The sequence below is a fragment of the Typopeltis vanoorti genome, chromosome 3 (genome assembly GCF_054136105.1).
Source record: "Typopeltis vanoorti isolate ZY-2024b chromosome 3, IOZ_Tvanoo_1.0, whole genome shotgun sequence".
Taxonomy (NCBI): Eukaryota; Metazoa; Arthropoda; class Arachnida; order Uropygi; family Thelyphonidae; genus Typopeltis; species Typopeltis vanoorti.
Genome location: NC_143551.1, coordinates 73,409,548 through 73,434,874, shown reverse-complemented (window position 1 = coordinate 73,434,874; position 25,327 = coordinate 73,409,548). Strand labels below are relative to the sequence as shown.

Below are 25,327 nucleotides of genomic sequence, written 5' to 3'. Positions count from 1 at the left end.
ATCCATTCTGACACACTCTTTGTCCTCTCTCAAATCATTCGTACCTATTAACTCTTTTGCTCGCTCCTGCCTCAATCACTCTACTCATTTTAGCACCTGGAAAACATGCCTTGTGCATTCTATCCTCCAACACACCTTTAATAATGGAGTCGCCATACAATGCCACTCGCTCATCTTTCGTTAACTCTTCCATGCCTTCATTATTTATTTTAATAGTTTTTCCCCAAATTTTCTGAATTTCATTCTGCACCCATTTCATTTCTTGCCTCATCCAATCCAATTCATCTTCTGAATCTCGCAACACATTCTCTGTATCATTTAGTCTTTCTAACTTTCTAACTCTCGACCCCCCTCTTCTCACTTTCACTCTCATTCATCCTTCTTTGTTTCCGTACTTTCGTTCCAACATGCTTCCAACTTTCGCTATCATTCTTCCCATTTTCACACTCATTCATCTTTCTTTGTTTCTGTACTTTCAGTCCAAAATGCGTCGAACTTTCGCTATCATCCATTCTTCGATTTTTTTTCACTTTCGATTTCTGCGTCACACCATTTCTAGTTTCATTCGTTCTCTCAATTTCGTTTCCTTCTGCCACTCTCACCTCACTTTTGTCCATTTCAACATCTGTTACGGTTTTCAAATCACTCTTTTTCTTTTTTACTGATTTTTTAAAAATTTTTTCGCCTCTCTTTTTCACCATCCTTCTCTTTCAAACGTGCACTCATTTTCTCCATGACAATATCACTACTAGCACTTTCTGTTATCAATTTCATATTTGCATTCATCAATTCCTCATTCAGGTCACACTTTGCACACACCCTCCTTCCATCCTCATCAAATATCCACAAATCATTTATGTAATCGAAAGAATACATATAACAGACCTCACACTTAACCAAACGACTGAAATCTAAATTAAAGTCATGGAATGACAATACTGTCGCCATTTTTTGCAGGTTACTAAGTCTAATAATAACGATTTCGTAATTAATTTTTGGCAAACAAAATCCCCCACACTAATAAAACCGGTAGCACACAACGTTTACAGCCTCTCTTACTCAAACAATTATGCATATATATTTAATTATTCCTAGAAAACCTATCCCAATCAGGAGCTCTTCTTATACATATCACTGCATTATTAATTAATAATTGATCATTAATTATTAATTAATAATTAATTAAACATCAATTAAACATAAACATCATCAAATTAATTTGTGCTGATTTTCATTGACATATCATTCTGATCACCAAAAATTTATGATATTATTATTAGTACTTGGGAGTGAATGCAGACTTTTTCTCCTGTGTGCTGGTAGTTTTCCCCTCCTTTTGTACATCCTGGAGATTGCTTTGTAGGCTGGTGGTGGATGATTCACCATCTGTTGCATCACAAACACCTTCAATAAGAGATTTCTTAATACCAAAATTAAACAAAATCCCTTGTCTCTTATTCATATTAAAATTTAAATCTGCAGGCCTATTATTTTTAAAAATTGAGGGCACTGATTTCTGCAGAACACTAGTGTGGAACACTAGTGTACTGCAGAATACAGTTTGGGAAACCCTAGTGTAGATGATGCAGTTCACTGTAGTTGGTGGATTGGGTGGTGGAGGCAAAGAGTTGTGGAGTAGGTGCCCTCCCTCGATGAGTCTTTGGACTCCTTGGAGGTGTCACGTAATAATAATAAATAACATTTAAATTCCAATTTTTTTCCATTTATGTTTAAGACATATATTAATTTTTAGAGTTGATCTTCACTTCTTGCTATGATTATTTGGTCATATTTAATATCCTTTTGTTTGCATATGACCAAATAATCACAGCAAGAAGTTAAGATCTACTCCAAAAATCAATGTATGTCTTAAACATAAATGAAAAAAAATTGGAATTCAAATGTTATTTTGAATATATTGGCATCATTAATGGACCTGTCTGTTTGTTAATATCCATTTTGTAACTTTTCATTCATTCTTACAGCTATTTGGTTGTTCTGATACATGTTAGTTATTGCAGCAAACATCTGATTTGGAATGTTTAGATTCTTGGGTATGGTCCACAGTTTGTTCCTTTGTCACAGGCTTTCTTGTAGTCTACAAATGCTATATGCATTTCTATGTTGCATTCGTAATGTTTTTCCATTAACATTTTTAATGTAAAAGCTAGTTCGATGCACAGTTGTCCTTTTTGAAAGCCATGATGTTCTTTGCAAAGTGATTTATCCTTTATTTATATGTGAATAAATTCAAGGAAAAGTATGATAATGATTGTGCAAATAATAGTTAGTACAGGCTATAATGAGTCTTTCATTCCATGGAGCTGCACAAAACAATAATAATAATTATAATTATTATTATTATTCCTCTTCTCTCAGTTTTCATGTTTTTGTTCTGATAACACACTAGTTTTAAGACGCACAACCAAACTTTAATTTTCTCTCACAGTATTTGTTTATTTAATGAATTTTTTAGTGAAGTTTATTCTAATGATGTAGTTTATTCCAGTGAACCTTATTTATGTATTGTTGACTGCTTATTATTATTCATTTCAAATATATTTGAAATTTTAATAACACAACTGTAGGTTAGGTTTGATAATACCTTCAGAACTGGACAGTCAGGATATCATCAGATTGGACCATTAGAATGCTTTGGTCAAGGTAAATATTTCAAAATAAGAATAAGATGTATAGGTATATTCAGGGGCGTGCCAGTAGTGTCTGGCACCTGTATGCAAAACTTTAGTTGGCTCCCTTATCCCCCCCCCTCCAATAAAAAAATCACTTTAAAAAAACGTTTTTTTAAAGTATTTCCTCTTCTTTGGTGCCTTTACTATCCTGGTGCCTGTGTGCATCACACACATTGCACATATGGCCGGCACGCCCCTAAGTATATTCATATATACAGTTGACTCTCACTATAGCAAACACCATTATAACAAATTCATTATAAAAATTATAGAAACAACTGCCATGTTAAAGTAAAACTTTAAATTTTGGTTTAATATAAACCAAAATAATCACTTGACGTTTTGACCTTCACATTAAGGTCATCATCTGGAGTATACACAATATATACAAAAAAAAACAAGCTACACTATAATCTACATGGTATGCTAAAGTTACATTAATTTGGTCAACCATTAAAATTACTGGCCTTACCTCTGGTGGAAAAAACAACAACAAAAAAAAAAAACACCTTCCTACATCAATACTACAGTCCTTTTATTATTAAGGGGTGATCTGAGAGATTTAGTGAAGCAGACCTCTCAGATCATGCCTTTATTACCTACACTAAATTGACTTTATGACAAACCTGACTTTATGACTAAGCAATATTTTCAACACTTATTTGCTGCCATGTATACTGTTTTGTTCTAATTTATATGAGTAATTATGTGAGAGCGTGTTGCCCTCTAGCTTAATTTATTTATTTTTAACCAAATGGATAATAATAATAATAATAACATGACTCTAGCATTGATGTAATAAGGTTTTTGTTGTTTTTTCCCACCAGAGATAAGGCCAGTAGTTTTAATGGTTGGCCAGATTAGTGTAATATTAGCATACCATGTAGATTGTAGTGTAGCTTGTTTCTTTGATGTGTATACTGCATCATCTGGAGTATACACATATATGTGTGTATACTCCAGATGACCTTGATGTGAAGGTCAAAACATCAAGTGATTATTTTGGCTTTTATTAAACGGAAATTTTTACTTTAACATGGTAGTTGTTTCCTTAATTTGTGTAATGAATTTTGATCACCATGTAACCAATAAGGAAAGGACCATTATAACAAACTTGATCACTATATTCTATATTTAACACCATCATACCAACCATGTATAACTGACCTGCTTATTACTATAAAACTCCTGAAAAGTGGCAATTCAAGTCCCATATTCATGATGTTGTTCTTAAAGAAATTCATCATAGTAAGTCATTCCTGTGGTCCCTGAGGTTATAACAGCAAGAGTTTGGCTATAGTTTAATGAATGATATTTTGTAAATAAAGATATGCCTTTGCAAGTATAATTTGTTTGTTATTATTATCTTCATTACTAGATCTGGATGAAGTCAAAGATACATAATGAGAAGTCTTTCATATTTTTCTCTCATAAATTCACCATAAATTTATTCATTATTTGTAAACCTGCACCTTTCTGTCACAGCACATTCCACTGCCTTGCTGCCAGCACTTAATGAATAAAGCTTTCTCTTTCCTTCCTTGCAAGCAGTGGACTTAAATTAAGAACCAAATTATATAATTTAAGTCTCAGCTCTTGTAAGATCCCAAAGTAGTAGAAATAGACATAGCAAATTATAGATCAATTTCAGCAGTGGTGGTTAAGGTATTGAAAAAATTTGTCATATTCTGAATTCAGAAAAATGAGGGGATAGGATAATGCTCAAAAAGGAATAGCACAGTTTTGTGAAGGGTAGGTCTTGCCTTAGAAATTTAGTCACTTTATTATAAAAAGTGACAATTGAGTTGAATAAAGGAAATGGCTACACAGTGATACTACTCGACTTTGCCAATAAATTTGAAAGATATTGCATGAAATTTTATTACAAAACCTGAAGCAAATCAGGATAGATATGAAGCTTCTACCACTAAGAAGCCAATTGCCAAACAGACATGAGTAAAGAGTATTGGAAGAGTTGATTCCAGAAGAACTCATGTGTCTTTTTGGGGATTGGAAAACCCATCCGCGAGAGGTTATTCAACCTATAGTACCATGGATGGCATGAAGGAACATGTTAACATTTACTTTGAATTGCTGTGGATTGTATACTTTGGGAAAGTTTTAAGACAGCACACTGTTCCAGAGGGTAGCAATGGAAGAGGTGAATTAAAAGGATGATAAATTTGTTCTGTGAGTTTGGTGATGCACTCGGGAGTGTTGAATTAGTTGCTACATGCATTTGAGTGGATTTGACAGAGAGTGGGGGAATTATTGATGCTAATTCTAATGAACAGTAGTTGTAGAAGTATTTTTGAAAAATGCAAGCAGTGAAAACTGAGATGAACTTTGTGAAAGTGAGTGAGGCATATTAGTGAGCAAGGGATCATTAATCAGTCTAACCATCCTGAAGATATTTAGGGAAACCACCCCAGATATGAGAGCAATATTTAATGGTTGGACGGATTTACGATTTGTATAAAGTTAGAAGTTGTTTGGAGTTAACGTAACACCTTGAGTGAAAAAAAAAAAATCTTGATTTTTTTGGAGGCAGAGGAGGCAATATTTGTAATATATTTGTGCCAAGAGACAGATTTGAGATTAATGTTATCCCAAGAAGATAGATCTCGTCATGCATAAGAATTTAGGTGTTGTCAAAAATAAGGCTGAAAGAGAAGAGTTCTTTCTCTTTTTGTGTGTGTGTGTGGGGGGGGGGAAGTAATGCAGAGCTGTGTTCTGCTGTCATTGAAATTGATGAGATTATCCAAACACCACTGTTGAATGTTTTGGAATCCGTATTTAATGTACTAGTGGTTAAGGCTATGGAGATTATGGTGATTTGTGCACTGCCAAGCTTTCTAAATGTAAAGGAGCTATGCAATGTGCTGTTGTCAGCAAAACTATGTATTTGGTTGGTAGTCTGCTGGAAGAAGTCATTTATTTATAGAAGGAATAGGGTTGGTGAACAAATACAGCCTTATGGGACCCCCCCCCCTGCATTGGTTGTATACTTAGAAGATAAGGAACCACCCATCATCATCCACAGCTTTGGCACATCCATAGGTGTGTCAAAGCTATACAAGAGAAGGGGATAGGTTCTCAGATCAGATCCATAAGTTAAAACTGATTTCAATACTTGTCTCGTATACAGCTAGTTTAGTATTTTGGCTAATTCTATGTAAATTTATTAAGCTCAATATCTACCATCATTGCTCATTTCTGCTGTTTATTTTCATATTTAATGTGCTATCTTCACTAAACATTATACCTAAATGGCTGAAATGCTTTCTTCTATGGGTTCTCTAGTCAGCAGATAAATTTGCTATGTCATACCTATTTTCGTGGTCTTCATCTTTTTATTATTATTATTATTATTATCCAGGCCTCCATGGAGTCAAAAAGACTCATCGTGGGAGGTCGTTTTTAGAAAACACAAATTTATCATACCACTCCTTGAACCCATTAACCATCCCCACTCCAACCACTCTCTCAGGCAATGCATTCCAAGGTTCAACCCCCTCTCTCAGGCAATGCATTCCAAGGTTCAACCCCTTCCAGGCAAAGAAACCATTCCTCACCCTCTTGCACACAACCTATTTTTGTAACTTCCAGGGATGGCCCCTTGTCATCGCTCCTTCATGCTGTTCCACCAAGTGAAAGAACTCTCCAATGTCTACCCTATAACTGCCTCTCAACAGTTTAAAACTCTTGATCATATCACCCCTCCTTCTTCTATCTACAAACTCTGCAGTCCACATTCTCAGTCGATCCTCATAACTCATATTGTACAGTCCTGAAACCAATGTTGTTATCCGTCTCTTTCCACAGTCAATTTATCCCCCCTTTAAAATCCTGGGGACCAAATCTGAGAACAATAGTCCAAGTATGGTCTGATCAGGGGATTATACAATGGAATGATAACTCTTTTATCTCTGCAGGTCAGCGTCCTTCTCAGTATTGCAGCAATCCTCTGAGTTACCCTCACCACCTTTGCAATATGCTCCCTGAATTTCAGTTTTCTATCAATCATCACCCCCAGATCTCTTGTCTCCCGCTACCTCCTCCAGTTTAACTCCTCCCATAGAGTATGCAGCATCCCATCGATGTGTCCCAAACCTCAAGACCTTACATTTTGCTGCATTAAACAGACACCCCCATTCATTTGCCCATCTGTCTAGTTTATTCAAATCCTCTTGCAGGGCTATCACATCTGCACTAATACTGATAACTCTTCCCAGCTTCACATCATCTGCAAACAACTAAATGTCCCTTTGCAATCCATTGACAATATCATTAATATAAAGGTTGAACAATACAGGTCTCAGTACTGATCCCTGTGGAAATTTAATTTAATTTAATTTAAAATAATTTAATTTAATTTAACTGCCCTTGCAAAGTCCACTAGCATTATCATCTAGCCATTCTTTTATCCAACTCAGCTGATACTTTATTATAAAAAAATTGGGAAATTGCTGAGGCATGACCTACCCTTCAGGAAACCATACTGTTCCCTTTACAGTACTGTATGCTGGAATGAGTTTCCTGTGATGAGTCTTTGACTCAATGGAGTGCCCATGTAAATAATAAATAATTTTACCCTTAATTAACTCCTCCAGTACCTTGACTACTACTACTCCTGAGATGCTAATCAGTCAATAATTTGCTGATTTGTTACAGAAGTTATTCAGTTTAGCCAGGGAATCCTACAGTTCTATACTGCATTTATTAGGAGACTAACATTATTTGCATAAAGTAAACAGCTGAGATTGACATATCAAATCTTGAAATCATGTTTAACACTGCTTTCCTTCATAATGTGAATCATGGAGATTATCAATAACAGTGGAGATAAAATGCACCCTTGTCTTGCACCTGATTTAATATTAAACATTTTTCTGTACCTCCTTCAATTCCAACTTTTGACTTACAACTCCAATATAGATTTGTGTATTGCTTAATGTAATGACCCACTTACACCATATAACTCTACTGTTTTGAATAACTTTTCTCTTCGCACCTTGTCATATGCCTTTTCCAGACCTGCAAAACTTAAATACAGATCCTTGTTATATTCCCATGATTTCTCAACTGTTTGTCATAAAGTGAAAATCTGATTCTCAAAACCTCTATTTGGCCTAAATCCAGCTTGTTCTTCTCCAAGTTTATCTTCCACAATTTTTCTTAACCATTTTTCAAGAATACTTGCATAAATCTTACCAGGAACATAGTATGGAATCCTCTATAATTTACAGATTCAGTTTCATTTTTCATCTCTTTTTACATATTATAAGAGCTCTACTCCAATCATCTGGAATTCTACCCTCTGACCAGGCCTTCTGAATTATGCAGTGCAGCCACTGTAAAATTTAATACCTCCATATTTCAGCATTTCTAGATGAATATCATCTACTCCAACTGCCTTTCCACATTCAGGTTTTTGAGGTTTTTTTCTGCTTCAAGTATTGATATGTATTTCTAATTGCATTCTTGGTAAATATTTTCTACCACTATGCTAGCACTGCTTGTTTCATTTAGCAATATTTCCAAGTAGGTAATCCAGTGTCATTTAGAATAGGTTTATCTTCAGTTTTCATTATTATTATTATTATTATTATTCAAGACCTCCATAGGGTCATAAGATTTGTCGTGGGAGGCTCATCTTAAACAACAGTTTATCTTACCATTCGTTAAACTCATTCACTGTACATGCTCTCACCACCCTACCAGACAATGCATTCTACCAGGGGTAGTTTCTTGTCCATGCACCTTCCACTTGATCTTCCATATGAAAGAACTCACCAGTGCCAACCCTCAAATTACTTCACAACAGTTTACATTGTACAATCCTGATATCATTTTTGTTATCCATCTTTGCATCCTCTCCAAGGTTAATTTATCCCTTCAAATTCTGGTGACCAAATCTGAGCACAGTAATCCAGATGTAGTTTGATCATGCTTTATACAATATTACCACAACTCTTCTATCTCTGTCAGTCAGTGTGTCTTTCTTAGTACTGCAGCAATTATCAGGGTTGCTTTCACCATCTTTGCGACATGTCCTCTAAACTTCAAGTTTCTGTCAAACATTATGTAAAGGTCCTTTGACTTGTTTCACATCCTCTAGTACAGTTCCCCCAACAGAGTATGCAGCTTCCCATTGATGGATCTCAAACTTCAAACCTTACATTTAGTTGCATTAAACTGATATCCTCTTTCATTTGCTCACTTGTCCAGTTTCAAATCCTCCTGAAGGGCTACCACATTGTCACTGTTATTAATAAACCTTCCCAGTTTCATATAATCTGCAAACATCTGAATATCTTATCTCCCTGCAGTCCATTGATATCATTGGTATAAAGGTTAAACAATACCAGGTGCTGAGGGAACCTACTTGTGACCTTCTTCATTCTTGATGCACCCTCATACACAACTCAGAAAACCAATGGGATTGTCAGTCAGATAATCCCATTGGCTCTCTGATATCTATCAGACAGCCATTTTGCTAATCCAATATCTAAATCCATTAACTGATTTCCCCAAAATCTTATAAACTGCAGAAGGAATACAAAATGGCATATAGTTTGATTCTTCCATTCTACCACCACCACCATGCAATGGCACTATCTTAATCTTCTTTAACTCCTTTTCCTAAGCCAGACTCTTATTGAAAAGCCAAGTCAATGGAGCTGCCAGTTCCTTGGAATATTTTCTTAAATTGGATGAAATCCCATCCATTCCCATTGCCTTATGGACTTCCAGAGAATTTGGTATTTGGAATACACTCTCCTCTCAAACTTCCAAACCTTGAATCCTACTCATCCCTCTAGCAATAAAACCCTCTTTTTCAAAATGAAATACCCCAATAAAGTAATCATTAAACAACTTCAAAGAACTCCACTATGTCTTCTGCATCAGTCACCACTCCCATTTTTGCCTAACAATATTATTCTTCTCCAATCATTTCTCCTCATACTGCCACATAATGCAAGAATTCCTTTTGATTTTCCTTGGATCTCAGGACAAATCTCTTCTCATATTCAAGTTTTGCCTTCCTTACCATACTAGTCACTCTCGTGGCCTGAGTCTTACATTCTTAGTGCACCGGCTCATCACTCCCTCTCTTTATATCTCTTCCGTAACCTCTTTTTCATCCACAGTTCCTATTTGATGTTATTTATCATCCACTTTACATCAAATTGTGTTCTCTTTTCTCTCGAAGTATACAACTTGCAATTGCTGTTAATAAAGTTACATGCTCTGGTGATATATCTCCCTTAAAATTCTTCTACCCATGAAACTGGCCCAAACAGATTTCTAAGATTATTATAATCACCCGCTTTATAATTCTATATATATATATGTATATATATATACACAGGGTGGTTCAAAATTCCACATACAAACTTTGAGGGGTGGTAGAGAACATCAAAATCAACCATATTCACATAGGAAAACATGACCGGAAACGCCACCTGGAAGTGATAGGTGGTGCTGTTCACCAGTGCTCCAGGTGAGCAATTGGGCTTCCTCATTCAAGCTTTCGACATCGTATGAAGAACATGCATTGTTTTACGAATGCTGAGATGGCAGACATGCACCTCATTCATGGGTTAGCTGATGGTAATGGACGAGCCGCTGTACGAATGCATCGCAAAAGGTACCCAAACAGACATGTACTTCATCACCAAATATTTGTGCATTTGCATCAGAATTTGTATGACTATGGATCATTCAGGGATCGCAGGCATGATAGTGGGTGACCATGATCGACGCAAAATCCTGCCATGGAAGAGGAGGTGTTGCATGCAATGGACAATAATCCAGAGACAAGCACACATGCCGTTGTCTCTACTATAGGAGTATCTCAATCCAGTGTATTGTGCATTTTGCACTCTGAGTCCTTACATCCATTTCAAGATTATCCTCGATGTTTGGAATTCGCACAGTAGTTTCTGCAGAAAAGTGCCATAGACCCGGATTTTCCAACTTGTGTTTTGTTCATGGATGAAGCTTCATTTACCCATGAAGGGGGGGGGGGGGTCTTCAATCACGACAATGCTCATGTGTGGGGCCATGGGAACCCACACATTGTGTGATCACATGCTGCACAAATGCTTTGCCATTAATGTATAGAGCAGGTATCGTCGCTGATTGTTTAGTCGGCCCATACCTGTTACCACCCTGACTGGACTCCCAGAAGTAGTGGACCTTTCTGGAAGAAGTTCTGCCGGATTTATTGAACAATGTTCCAATAACTGTGCATCGGCAGATGTGGTTCCCAACATGACGGGGCAGCCCATTTTGGCATTTCTGTGCATCAGTATTTGGACAGGTCTTTTGTGGGCTCGATGGAACAGTTGCATGGCCCCACACACTCACCTGATTTATCAAGCATTGATCTCTTTCTGTGGGGGATCCTTAAAGCCATGGTGCACGAAACGCCTGTTACCTCTGACATGGAACTCATGGCAAGAATTGCCATCGTCGCTACTAATATCCGGGAAACTCCAGGTATTTTCGAAAATGTACAGCAATCAATGCGTTGTCAGTGTCAGGCATGCATCACTGCTAATGGTCGTAACTTTGAGCACCTGATGTGAAACCATATTATGTATCCAACTACTATTGAACTGTTCAGTTACATCTAATAAAATATTTTACACTACTTACTGCCTTGTGTTATTTCTGTATCTTTGTGTCCCTGTTAGCACCTTCCGGTGGCGTTTCCAGTCATGCTTTCCAATGTGAATATGGTTGGTTTTGATGTTCTCTATCTCCCCTGAAAGTTTGTATGTGGAATTTTGAACCACCATGTATATATATATATATATATATATATATATATATATATATATATATATATATATATATATATATATATATATATATATATATATATATTTAGGAAGATTTATTTGGTTTAAGGACATGTTAAAAGTATTAAATGACTAAAGACTGAGAATAACATAAAAGGTTTTAATTGCACATCTAGTTTCATCTAAACATAGACTTCTTCGGGTGCTAAAAAACATAAAAGAATCCCATTAAATAACTGTAGAGGAACTGGGTCTGAACAGTATTAAAAAACGCAGCAAAAACACTGTAGAAGTACAGTCTAGATGAGTTTAAAAAAGAAGAACAATCTTCAAGGCAGATGCATGCGTCCATGATCTTGCACAAGCCAATAATGGATGGCAGAGCTGTGGCAGTCTGATAAGTTGCAGCTTAAATTACTATTGATATGAATAGGGTTTAGGATTATTTCTTTTGACTCTAAAATTTTCCTTTCCATCTTGTCATAACGATGATGAAGATTCTTAGACTTTTCCCAGAATACTGGATGTGGGAGGTCCTACTCGTTCAAATTTTCTGAAAACAGGATATGGCTAGATAAGGCACTGGCTCAAGTTCTCTTGTAGTTGATGTCTCTTTGGTGTTCTTTGATACGGAGTACAATTGATTTTTCTGTCTGTCCAAAGAAGGTCTGCCACAATTGCAGAAAATTTGATAAACACTGGGATATTTGAGACCATCATGCTCATTCTTTGATCAACTGAGAATGGAACGTAACTTAGGCAGTGTTGTGAAGAAGGTCCAAATTTTCTTATGATTTTTGCTAATTTTGGAGAGATGGAGCTGATGTAAGGAATAGAAATGCTGTCCTTCAAAACTGTAGTATCTTCATTACAGCATGGGGGAGGATTGAAAAGGAGTTTGTTGATAATTTTCATTGAATAGCCATTTAACTGATATGTGCTTTGAAGTAGATTAAGTTCGTTGCTAGGATCCTGTTCATTCGAAAGAAGTGAGTTAACCCATTGTCCAAGAGTAGATATGATGCCAAATTTCTGTGGAGGGTAATGGTAAGAATCAGTGTGGAGATATCTGTCTGTATGGTTCGGTTTCCTAAAAATAGTAATTTTGAATTTTTCATTTAAACAGGACAGTTTTATATCTAAGAGATAGAGAGCGAGAGCCTTTATCCTCCAGTTCAGCTGTAAACTTAATGTTAGAATGTATATTACAGGGGTCCTCGAGTTATGTCGGAGATCCATTCCTATGGACCGACGTAAGGCGATTTTCAATGCAAGTCAGAATTACCATAGCCTAAGTTACTTACCTAACCTAAAACACCCTAAAGTCATACGTATATATCAAGAAACAGAACTAGGCCTTCCAGCCAAAGAACAAGAAGCCTTTCCATCTCAATCATGAGCATACTACGTTTTTTCGTAATCACAATCGATTTCACGGGCACCAATTCTTTCACGTGTTCGAGGATGTGAATTTTATCCTTGATAATAGTCCCAACTGTGATACGACTTAAGTTCAACACACAGCTGATGTTCGTTGGCATTTCTCCTTTTTTTCCCTTTTAATAATGTCTAATTTCACTTCTAATGTAATGGCTTTCCTTTTCTTCGGCACACTGCCATCAGAAGAATCTGCCTTACGTTTGGGAGCCATATTGAAGGGTAAAAATCACAAAAAACACAAACACAAAAGTGAGAGAGCGGACGTAAACAAAGCACGCGGTACCTAAAGAGTGTATGCTGGGACCCAAGCGACGCCACCTCTCCCAAACAAATGGCGCATAACAGCGTACTCACATGTATTCTTCCACTGTGCTCACAAACAAGTTCACCCGCTACGTTTGAATTTTACATCATGCTGCTTCAAGTCGAAATTTATTTTTTAAATTATTTATGGGATTACTGCCGTAAATTCGAAACGCCGCATGTCGAGGATGACATAGATCGAGGACCCTCTGTATTTAGGTGTTCTTGAAAGTTACAGAGGGTATCAAGGCCGTTTCCCAAATTAGAAAGATATCGTCAATGTAGCGTGTCCACACACTTTAGGTTTTAAAGGGAAGGATGAAATGGCCTATTCTTCGAAACCTTCCAGGTAAATGTTAGCAAGAACTGAGGTCAAAGGGTTTCCCATAGCTAAGCCTGAATTTTGCTTGTAGATTGTGTCTTCGAATTTGAAGTAACCGGAGTTGACACAGTTTGTCAATAAGGTCATGATCGTCTTAGATATTTTGTCTTTTAAAAGGAAAAGTACTTCTTCTGTAGGAACATTTGTAAATAATGAACCTACGTCAAAGCTAGCCATGATATCTGTGTGTCTGATTGTAACATCTTTGAGCTTGGAAACAAAATCTGGGGAGTTTTGCACAAAGGATGTAGATTTCCAGAAGAAATATTTTAGAGAAGAAGCGAGATATTTAGAAAGCTTGTATGTCAGAGAATCAATACCTTTGACTATAGAACGAAGGAGGGATATTCTCCTTGTGAATTTTTGGAAGACCATATAGCCGAGGAATTAGAGGATGGAGAGAATGGAGGGAAAGGCATAAATTTCTTGGTAATTCTGTTGTTGTTTTCAGCAAATTGTTTGTAGAGTTCTGAAATTCTCTTGTAGGATCTCTTTCGAGAATTCAGGAGGTGTCAGTACGTAGTAAATGCAGTATCTTATGCTGATAATCTGTTTTGTTGAGGATTACTGTAGCATTTCCTTTATCCTCCAGGAGAATGATGATGATGTCTCGGTTATTCTTAAGTTGTTTTATAGTCTGCCATTCAGAAGAGGGAATGTTGTTGGTAGGAGGTTTAGCATTGCTAATAGGGAAGATAGATTCAATACGGAGTAGCTTTGTATCCTGGGTAAGAAGAAAAGAAGCAGTACTGATCCTCTTCAATTCCCTGTGCATAGTTCAGTGAGATATGGGTTGGTTACAACCTTGATTAAATGCTTTGATCAATTGCTATACACAGGAAATTCTGTTTGTTCATACAAGACTTTTCAGACAACGGCAACTTTGTTCCTGACAGACTTAGGACAACAGTTAAGCCTCTTACACAAGCAGTTATTTTTCCACTGATTAAACACCTAGGATAGCTTGCATTTTGAGAAACCAGTCAGCTTTGCTGTTTTCAAAATCATGGCTCCAGCCAGACAGACAAACACAATAAGCCTTTATCAAACTTCGAAAGATGCTTTGTTTTTCCCATTGTGATCAAAACTATTCATGATTACTAACCAGGCATTCTTAAATAGTTGCCTAGAATGTGTGATGCACATGACCAAGTATTTTGCATACACACTGCAATACTGATGTTTATGTATATCCACATAAAGGTTTTTAATTCAGTAGCCATATATGTATCAGGGGCAAATATTCTGGGTGTGCCAGGTGTGCAGTGCTCATTCATGAAGTATCAGTATCACCGATATTATATTTTTGCATTTATTCCCGTTAAAGACTCCCCCCAATTGTTTGCAGACTTCGCGCAATTCCTAAAATTGAACACAATATACTAACGCTTCATTGTCCTCTTCATGAGGGTAATAAAGCATTAATGCTTCATGAAGAGGGCACTTTTTGACGCGTAAACATTGCATCACATTCGTGTGCTTTTAAAATTCATACACCTTTGAGCCCTTCGAAAAGATATAAAGAGGGTGCAGCGGATCAAATTCTTAGCATTGTAGTATTTTTAAACTGCTGAGAAGCCAAAGCTGGATGAGCTAACATTTTGAACTCACCCAGCATCTAGCAGCTGTGATTGGTTATTGTGTGAACCAATCCAATTGAGCATTGTCACTTCTCATGAGTTGAGCACTTTCTGTATCCGATGGCTGTATTACAAACAGCTGTTACACATGTTTTCTGGAACTGAAAATTTTAAACTGGATGTTAGGAGAAAAAAGCTAATTGTTTTTTCTTTTGCTTGTGCAGTTTAGCATCTGTTGAGGTTGCAAAGTTTTTTAACGGTATAGAGACATGAAATTCTCTGATTCCAATCTTTGAGTTTCTTATTCGGTTTTAAAACAATGTGGGATTTAATATCCCCTTAATTTAAATAATGTTTATATTGCCGAAATGAAGTCTATTGGCTCTTTATATATAAGTAACTTAATAGGTGCACCTTTTTGACAACTCGTATAGCAGAGTATATAAGTTCTTTTCACTATACCCTTTGGTATTAATTTCGTCTAGCTACTCACTGATGAAGCCTCAATAAAGGCTGAAACCGGTCTGGGTAGTGACCTCCCACCATAATGTAATAACAGCATACATTTCCTAGGAAATGTGTTTTTACATTATGGAAAATACCAAGAATAGCGATCAGAACCACCTTTGCTGCGAGTTGCCCGAGATTGTACTATGTACTAGGACTACTTGCATTAGCTCATGCTAGTAATCACCGATACTTTTATAGTTTACTATATTCGGCACGAAACTCTCTGATTCCAATCTTTGAGTTTCTTATTCGGTTTTAAAACAGTGTGAGATTTAATATCCCCTTAATTTAAATAGTATAGAGACATTTTTTATTCTAGCCTTTGGAAACAACAGACAGTAAAAATATCTAATCCTGAATAAAAATGAATATTCTGTGTATTATGACATTGTTGATCTACAACAAAATACCAGCATATGTGACACACTGATAAGACTGCTGATACTGAAAAAAAAAAAAAAAACTAATGAATGTAGGATTCCCAAAAGTGTGCATAATTCCGATAATGATCAGATGTTATGTATACTGAGTCTCAGTAAACAAATGAAAATTTTTGGAAAATGGAGCAAAATATACACAAACCAGAGAAATACACTTAACATATGCAACAAATTTTATGAGATGATTTGCTGCTCCCTAAAATCATATTTATTCCTGCAATACTCTCTCTCTCTTCATAATTTTTTTTTTTAATTAATTTATTTATTTAACGTATGGCTCACACATGAAAAGTTACATTAATCCTTAATATATATGGACATAGTAATAGACATGTGTACAATAAGAAGACATAATAGTCATAAAAGAGACACTCAAGAATCAAGAATAGGCTACAACTGAATGTCTAGGTTGATTATCCAGTTGACTGCACTGGATAATCAACTGTAGCATGGATGAAGTCTGACAGGTTTCCACTGTATGCACGTAGGACACATTCTGCTATAATATGATTAATTGTCTGGCGGGGTGATCCACAGTTGCACCTGGGTGAGGCAATCATGTCCCATTTGTAAAGGTGGTCTGCACATCTGCCATGGTTGGTGCGGATTTGGTTAGGGGCAAACCAAGTTTTCCGAGGTAGGTCAAAACTCGAAGGTATCTGTGTTGGGTCCACTAATTCATGGAAGATTCCAGTTGAAGTGTTACACCAGAACTCGTTCCACTTCTCCTTCATGTTGAAACTTGTCTCTGCAAGATTTTTTGCTGTTAAGATTGGAGGGTGCCTTGACTTTGGCCTGTTTATTTCTGGGGGGGGGGGATGTCTTTGTGGATTGTAAGATTTTGGATTTCCATGATTTTGCTGTATTCATGTAGAACAAAGTTGGATCTGCGGATGTGTGGAGGCGAGATGTTGCTTAGCACTGGGAGCCAGTAGGTTGGAGTTGATTTTACAGTTCCAGAAATAAAGTGCATAGTGGTGTTAAGCTGGGCATCAACCAAATACACATGGGTGCTGTTCAGCCATACAGGTGAGCAGTATTCAGCTGTAGAGTAAACAAGGCCAAGAGCAGTGTGCAGCGAAGCGTTGTTGCTGAGGCACCCCAAGTTGTTCCACATAGTTTTTGCAGTATGTTGTTTCTTGTTTTTAGCTTGGATGCTGTGTTAGTGAGATGTGGTTTAAAAGATAGAGTTCTATCCAGAGGGACGCCCAGATATTTCGGGAATCTATTGTAGCGTAGCAGATTGTGGTTGAAGTAGACCATGAGTTCTTTGTTAGCCTGGTTATTGTTCAGGTGGAAGCATGAAACTTCTGTTTTGTTAGGATTTGGGCATAATCTCCATTTGCTGAAGTATCATTTAGGACTGCAAGGTCGTTTGTTAGTGTATCTTCCATTGTAGTAAAATTGCCGTGTCTGGTGGCTAGAGCAATGTCACCTGCATAACAAAATTTCTTGGAGGCTGTATTAGGCAAATCTGCCTAATACAGCCTCCAAGAAATCTGGCTCTCTCCTAATAAAAAGGAGGGAGCCAGAACTGACCCTTGTGGTAATCCATTATCCAGTGTTCTTTGTTTACTTTTGTTCTCATCCATACACACTTGGAACAGGCGGTTGCTTAGCATGTTATCGATTAGTTTTGCTGTTGTTTTACATGGGACTGCACAGAGCAACTGGCAGACTGGGCCATGCCTCCAGACTGTATCATAAGCTGCAGTAAGATCTGCAAAAGCTACAGCTGTTTTCCAGCATTGTTGGTAGCCTGCCTCTATATGTGTGGTGAGTGACAGAACCTGATCACAGCAGCTTCGTTTATTTCTGAATCCAGCCTGTTCCACTGGGATTTGTTCTATTATCATAGGGGCAATTCTATTAAGGATGAGCCTTTCTAGGAACTTATAGCAGGTGCTAAGCAGGGCGATTGGTCGGTAGTTTGCTGGTTTGTTGTTGGTTTTTCCTGGTTTTAAGATAAGGATAACTTTTGTCCTCTTAAACTCTTTTGGAAGTCTACCAGTCTAGAGGATGTCAGAGAAAAAGCAAGCCAACCACTGTCGAGCTTTTTGGCCTGTCTTCAACAGAAAACAGGATGAATTCCATCGAAATCTGGAGCCTTGCCTGGTTTCATATCCATTAGAGCAGTGTTAATATCTTCAAGAGTGAAGGGCCGTGAATATAGAGAGTCTGATGGTCTGTTATTTTTCAAATATGTAAGTTCTCTTTTTATTTGAAGAGTGTGTTGTTTGACCTTGGTGGTATATCTTGACGTGTTGACAATATGTGAGGCGTTTTGGTTAGGAGAAATATGTGATTGTTCCCAGACAGTCAGGGTTCCATTACCTAGTTTTCTTAGAAGGCTCCATGCTTTTCTACTGAAGTGCCGAAAATCAAGTCTTTCTATTGTCTCAGTCCATTTCTTCTGTCGGCTGGTGTCAAGGCTGTGAATGAGTTCATTTACAATTTCAGGATCGCCATACTCTAGATATTCTTGATACAGTTTATTACTATCATCATCCCATCCAGGGATATACTCCTTCCGGAAGCCTCTTGGTACGGTTTTTATACCTACAGCTAAGACAGCTCCCGCAAATCTCTTGTAACGACTGATTCTTGGAGGGATCCGACGGACATATTTGTCAAGACAGGCAGCAAATGTATCCCAGTTGGCTTTCTGGAAGTTCCAACAGGGATGTTGGATGGATCTGACAAGGGGTACCTGCAGACCTACCTCTAATATAATTGGTCTATGTTGGCTTCTGGGAAAGTTGGAGAGAACCCCCTCTCGATGTGGGTAACGGTTGTCTACTGTTGTCTTGAGTGATGAAGCAGAGGTCGAGGTTGTACTCCCTGTTCCAAGCTGCTGACCTGAAGGAAGATCTATCTTTTGTATCAAAAATTAGGTGCATGTTGTGAATTTATGCCCATTCAGTCAAAGTCTCTCCACATTCATTGTTGGAAGCATATTTCCATAGTGTGTGGTGGCTGTTAAAGTCACCTATATGCATCGCAGGGTGGTTGTGCACTGGTAGAACTTGTGGAGGCCACAAGAGGGCAGGAGGTTTATACACGTCGGTAATGGTTATGTTCCCTATCATAGTTGTTATCAGATGCACGCCGCCGACAATGCTGGTTGTAACGAGGTGGGAATCTTCTAGGGTGTTACATACATAGGTGGCAAGGCCATGTGCATGGTTAGTTAAACAGAAGGCCTGGTTACATTATTCAATGATAATGTAACCAGGAATTCTGCCCCTGTGGTGGAGCTGATCCTCATCCTTACAGTGAGTCTCTTGAATAAGAACAACGTCGACATTGTTGTCATATAAAATCTTTGAGAGGTATTCACATTTTGCTCTACATATACCCTCAATGTTAATTTGGCAAATTCGAACTACAGGTCTAATATTCCTAGTTATCTTGCCCTTAAGAGAGCTAATTCACATGCTTGAGTTCATGTGTGCTGTAACCAGGAGATCGAAAAGATAGTCCGGTTGCCAAGTCACTCTAGCTCTTTAGCGTTATCCAGGATGCACCACGAGGAGGCAAGCTAGGATTGCACCCCTAGATTGAATAAATGAATTATTAATAATTCATTTACCATTAATGAAAGTGTTTCTACTCACACTTATTCTTTCCTATTCTTACATAGCTTATAAATGATGGTTCACATATTTTCATCTTGGAGTATTTCAAATATACCAACGAAATATAGCATTCTCCTTCATTGTTGTTTTCTAATAAATCCTAAAGCCAACAGATTGTTCCCCCACTCTATGCAGAAGTATTCAAAGTTATCCTGCAATTAATTGCATTGGACCAATTAAGATGAGCTCTGATGCGCTATGCACTCTCAAAACTTTCATACATTGATAAAAATGATCACACATTCATGGACATCCAAAGAGCGGGGTGGGTGGGGGGTGCAAACGGGGCATTCTCCCTGGGATCGAGTAAAAATTCGACAAATTATAATCATAAAAGTGATTGAAATATGTAATCTTACACCCTCGAATGTTTTGTTTGTCTTAAAATTTTATTATGGGTTGGCCTATTTTGGCCCACAGTGGGGTAGCCATAGGACACGTGTTTTATTGCAGCAATAAAACGCATGTTCCTGTTTTTGGTTCATCTTTTTCTGATTTGTGAAAAAAATGTTCATTGCTGTTGTGAACAGTAACCAATTCGTTTGCCCTTTGTGTCTAGTGAGTCACTGAGTAAAGTGTTAATTGTATTTTATAGTGAAATAAATATAAACAGAAAAATACATTTTTAAAAGGTAAGTATATGTAATTTGATATTATTTTACTTGTTAGTTTTATGATTTTTTTGCTTTTAAAGTGAAATAATTTAATTTAGGATTTTGGGATTAATTAATTAGTTGATTTTTAATAAAATATTCTGGTCAATTTTTTTATATATGAAATTGTGCTAAAAACTGTATTAATTCCAAATACTTTTTTCCCAAGAATTAAGGATCATTAAAATCGATGTAAAATGAAAATAATGTATTTATAGTTTACATCAACAAATAATTACATCAAAAAATGCTAAAATACATTTATTCATGTAATTATATAATTACATCAATAATTATAAAAATTTATGGATGTAATTATTTGCCTCCAAGCTCTCCCCCCCCCTGGAAAATTTTCAGCAGACACCCATGCATACGGTCAAATTGATGTGATATTTGTAGCGGGGGTTGCATAACCCACACGACAGCACATCCAACTGAAATGGGCTCGCGACGCCACTGATATGTATATGGACTTATTGTATGTAGTCAAGGACTCATTGTGGAAGGTCTCCCTATCATGCACGCAGCTCATCATACCATACCTTTAATGTATTCACATTCTTTGCAGACACCACACTCTCAAGCAATACATTCCAATCATTCACTGTTCTCCATGCAAAAACCCTTCTTCTCACTCCTTTGCTCACACCCTTCTTATACAACTTCCACTGATGAATTCTTGTTCTCTCCTTATCTTCCAGCATTTTATAAAATACCTCTTGAATATTAATCTGATAAAACCCCTTATCAACTTATAATCTCTTTCATAGCACTCCTCTTCCTATCCACTAGATTGAAAATTACATCTTCTCAACCTTTCTTCATACTCAACATTCCAAAGACCAGATATCACCTTAGTCCATCGCCTCTAGTCCCTTTCCAATATCTCTTCAGCTTTTAGAAAACCAGGTGGCCAAATCTGTGAATAGTAGTCTGTATGTGGTCTAATCAAGGCTTTGTGCAATGTAACCAGAATCTCCTTTTCTATAAGTCAGTGTCCTCTGCATCATTGCCTGAATTCATTGTGCTCTCTTCATAATTTTAGTAGTGTGTGTCTTCTAAATTTTAGATCCCTATCTACTATTATACCTCAAACTCTTATTTCCTCTACCACCATGTGTAAACTCTTCATCCCATCTTTGTTTTCCAAATTTTCAAACCTTACACTTTGAAACATTGAAATGGTATCCTCACCCCCATGTCCATTCACTTAGTCTATTCAAGTCCTCGTGTAAATCCATAACATCTGCTCTTCACAGTTCTTTCCAATTTTGCATCATCTGCAAACAACTGTCACATTCAAACTTTTCACAATATCATTAACACACAAGTTAAATCGCAATCTCCTTAAAACAGACCCTTCAGCCTCACCACTTTCCTCTTCTGGGATATTGCTCTTCCATACACACCTTATTAAAGTTTATCAGACATTTGGTTTCTAATCCAATGCACTAATGTAACATCCAACATAATCCATTCTAGTTTAACTATCAACTTATCATGTGGCAGTCTATCAAAAACCTTTGTAAAACGAATGCACCTGTTACCTTATTGTAATTAGTAAGCAGATTACCAGAACATGACCTTCCATTAGCAAATCCATGCTGTCCATCAAAGAGAATATGTTGTCAACCCAATTCTGGATCCTGTTTTCACTAACTTCTAAAGCACTTTAAGCACAACACCTGACACATAGATTGACTTATAATTTGAAGTTTAAGTTCCATCACTTTCCTCATAAAGCGGTACAATCTAACCTTCCGTTCATTCCTTTTGAACTTGACCCAATGTAAGACATAGTAAACAAGTATGCCAAGGCAGATGTCAACTCCTTGGCACATTCCCTCAAAACACATGGTGATATATCATCAAATCCCACAGCCCGATTAACATCAAGTTTGCTCATTCACTATATACTTTTTGTTTGCTCACAGTCAGTCTCCTCCTTTCTTCCATTGCTCTAAAACTCCTTATGATGTCACAATCACAAGGATGAAATACCTTTATGAACTGGTCATTTAATATCTCAACTATATGCTCTGCAAAAGTTATTCTTTTACAGTTTTTCTCCAATCCATGCCATCCTTCCATAATCATTCTGTGTTCTGCTGGCTACATATTGAAAGAACATCATAGGGTTTTTTGAGCTTCATTAGCTAACTCACATTGCACCTTTGCTACTCTTATTGACAGAATCTTCTTCCTTGTCTGTTTTTTGTACTACACGTGGAACTGATTACCATTCATCTTATGTTGCTTCCATAATGCCTTATTCCTCTGTATTGCAGGCTTAATCTCTGCACTCATCCATTTCACCCTATCCCCATTTAACCTTCTGACCTTTAGACTTCTGTGAGAAAAGGTTATATGTGGAATTACAAGGTAGGTGATTATGGAAAGCTCAGGAGACAGCTTTCAGGTTGCATTATAGAATGAGGGGTTGGATGGAAAGAAAATCAAATTCTGCCTGGATGCTGTTCAAGGAGTATCTAGTAGAAATGTAGACATCACTTCTACTAGGTACTCCTAGTAGAAGAGTTTTTATTTCAGACAAATGGGAGTTTGTCTGAAATTAAATAACCCACAAGAGCAGGGAATTTGGTAGACACCTGGATGACTTAGATGTCGAGGCTTGTCCTTTGGAGGAATGAGAAAGGTGGCGATTTTTCTGATGGGTCGAAAGGCAACAAAATGCCTTGCACATAAGAGATAGGAATATGCATTATTTCTTCTGTATTTGAAGAGGAAGATATATCAAAACTACTTAAAGCTCTTTTGATGAAAGAATTCTTATATCCATTAGATAGAAAGGAGGAAATAATATATTGCACTTCTTTCTGTAATAGTCCCTCAGAAGAACAAAAGGTGTGGGCCAGATGAACCAGTGTTTTAATAGTTCCCACCTTTTGACTGGGATGGTGATAAGATTCAGCATGCTATCTTGTCATTCCCAATCTATATTGCCATAATTAAAATCACCCATAATGATCACTCTTTTCCTATTTACTTGGCTAATTTGCTTATACATTTCATGGTCACCACTCCTACATTATCAGGTCTATAGAAACATCTGACCAAGTATTTTGTTCTCTTTACCCTCTATCTCACACCACACCGTCTCCTGTTTCCCTCCTACACTCCACTTGATTCTTGTCTGTTCACACTTTCACTTCCTCTTTAAACATCAATCTTTCTCAGACTGTGTTCCCTTGTCCACCCTGAGGTTCTCTCCCCACCCCATTTCCCTGTCTGTCTGTCTTTCCCACTTGGTCTCTCATTTTCTACACTCATACTACACACTTCTCCATTCATAAGTGTTATATCAGTCACTCCTTCCTTATTCTTCTGCTCTTCCATATCACTTCTGACTTGCTCAGATCCATTCTCTGCACTCATTACTCTCCCTGGCAGCCTCTCCAAATGACTTATACCAGACCATTCAAATGCAGTCCAAATTGTCTGAGGCTGAGCTTATCAAACTTATAACAAACTGTTATGTATAATATTAATGTAGTGTGCCAATTCAGTTATTCCATTGATCCATTATGCCCAAGATATATATTAAATTTTTTCTCATTTTCTTTTTCTTTTTTTTTAGTAATTCCAGAAGATAGCTGTATCAATACTACTAATTATATTCGATGCCACACTGGTCATTATGTTAATATAACATTCCGCTGTCTGTATGAATTTGATCAGTTTGGTTATCACCTTGGTTGCCGTGATGTGACACATTTACAGAACTGTGGTAAGTAATGCTTTGCAACATTCAGATATCTTTCTGATATGCATTTATTTGTTACTACTGACTACTAGTGAAAATTTCTTGCAAAAGTAGAATTAACATTGACTGATATCCTGAAATCGCTTTTTTTTTCCTACTTTTATTCTAAACATCTATAATGGTATAATTCATAAATGATGGAGAGGACACACACATATTAAGAAATAATTAGCTTATTTCTGGCATTTGTTATGTTATCAGCCTTATGGAAAAATTATGCATGTAAAAAAGCCTCTTTTTTGGAAATTATGATCGGACATTTGAAGTTTAGTACAAATCTAATCTTATAAGATATGTCAGCAGTTAGTTACTCTTCTCATCTAATAAGACGAATGGAAGGTGTTGTGAAAAAAAAATTCTCCTATCATAATACCTCGACTCAAGGTTGCATGGAATATTATAACTTGTGGAAATTAATTTTTCTTCTTTATCAACAGCTTAATGGCCCATTTAGGTCTAATGTGCCTCTAACCACATTTCTCCTTCTGGATCTACCGTGAGCTGTGGCTTGAGTAAAATGTTCATCCAGCTGTCTTAGATCTTTCATTACCACACTGATCCATTATGCCCAAGTCTTCCTGCAGTTATTTTCTTGTCCTGTTATTATTATTATTATTATTTTATGGCATCTCCATGGAGTCCAATGACTCATTGTGGGAGACCCAAATTAACCATCGTGTACACAAATCCTATCATTGCTCTCTCTGAATCCATTCACCATCTGGGAACTCGCAACCAATTCTGGCAATCCATCCCACTTACTCGGCACTCTCCATGCAAAAAATCTGGTCCTTGCATCCTACTAACTAGAGTCTTACACAATTTACACGGATAGCCTCCCTAGTTCTTTGACTATTTGTCATATATTGAAGAATTTCACTTGCATCAACTTTATAAAACTCCTGTAATATTTTAAAAGTTTCTATCATGTCCCCCTCTCCTCTGCCTATCAACCAAACTTTGTAACCCACAAACCTTTGACCTGTTCTCGTAGGGAGTATTCCACAGATCTGTCACCATCTTGGTCACTCATCTCTGAATACTCTCAACCACCTCCTGGTCCCCATGAAACCCAGGTGATGTTAGGATGT

The 25,327-nt window shown here is 37.1% G+C and overlaps 1 protein-coding gene across 2 annotated transcripts in view; it reads left to right on the top strand.

Moving 5' to 3' along the window:
* The window catches only part of LOC150108267 (uncharacterized), a 709,268-nt gene that overhangs the window by 351,450 nt on the left and 332,491 nt on the right, over window positions 1–25,327 (top strand). For both annotated transcript variants that reach the window (XR_016548127.1, XM_090390670.1), the window contains exons 27-28: window positions 2,589–2,664; window positions 24,051–24,200. Coding sequence is in view for 1 of the 2 variants with exons in the window: in XM_090390670.1 (XP_090246796.1) it covers window positions 2,589–2,664; window positions 24,051–24,200 (226 nt within the window). In the remaining variant the exon portion in view is untranslated. The remainder of the gene's footprint in view (window positions 1–2,588; window positions 2,665–24,050; window positions 24,201–25,327) is intronic.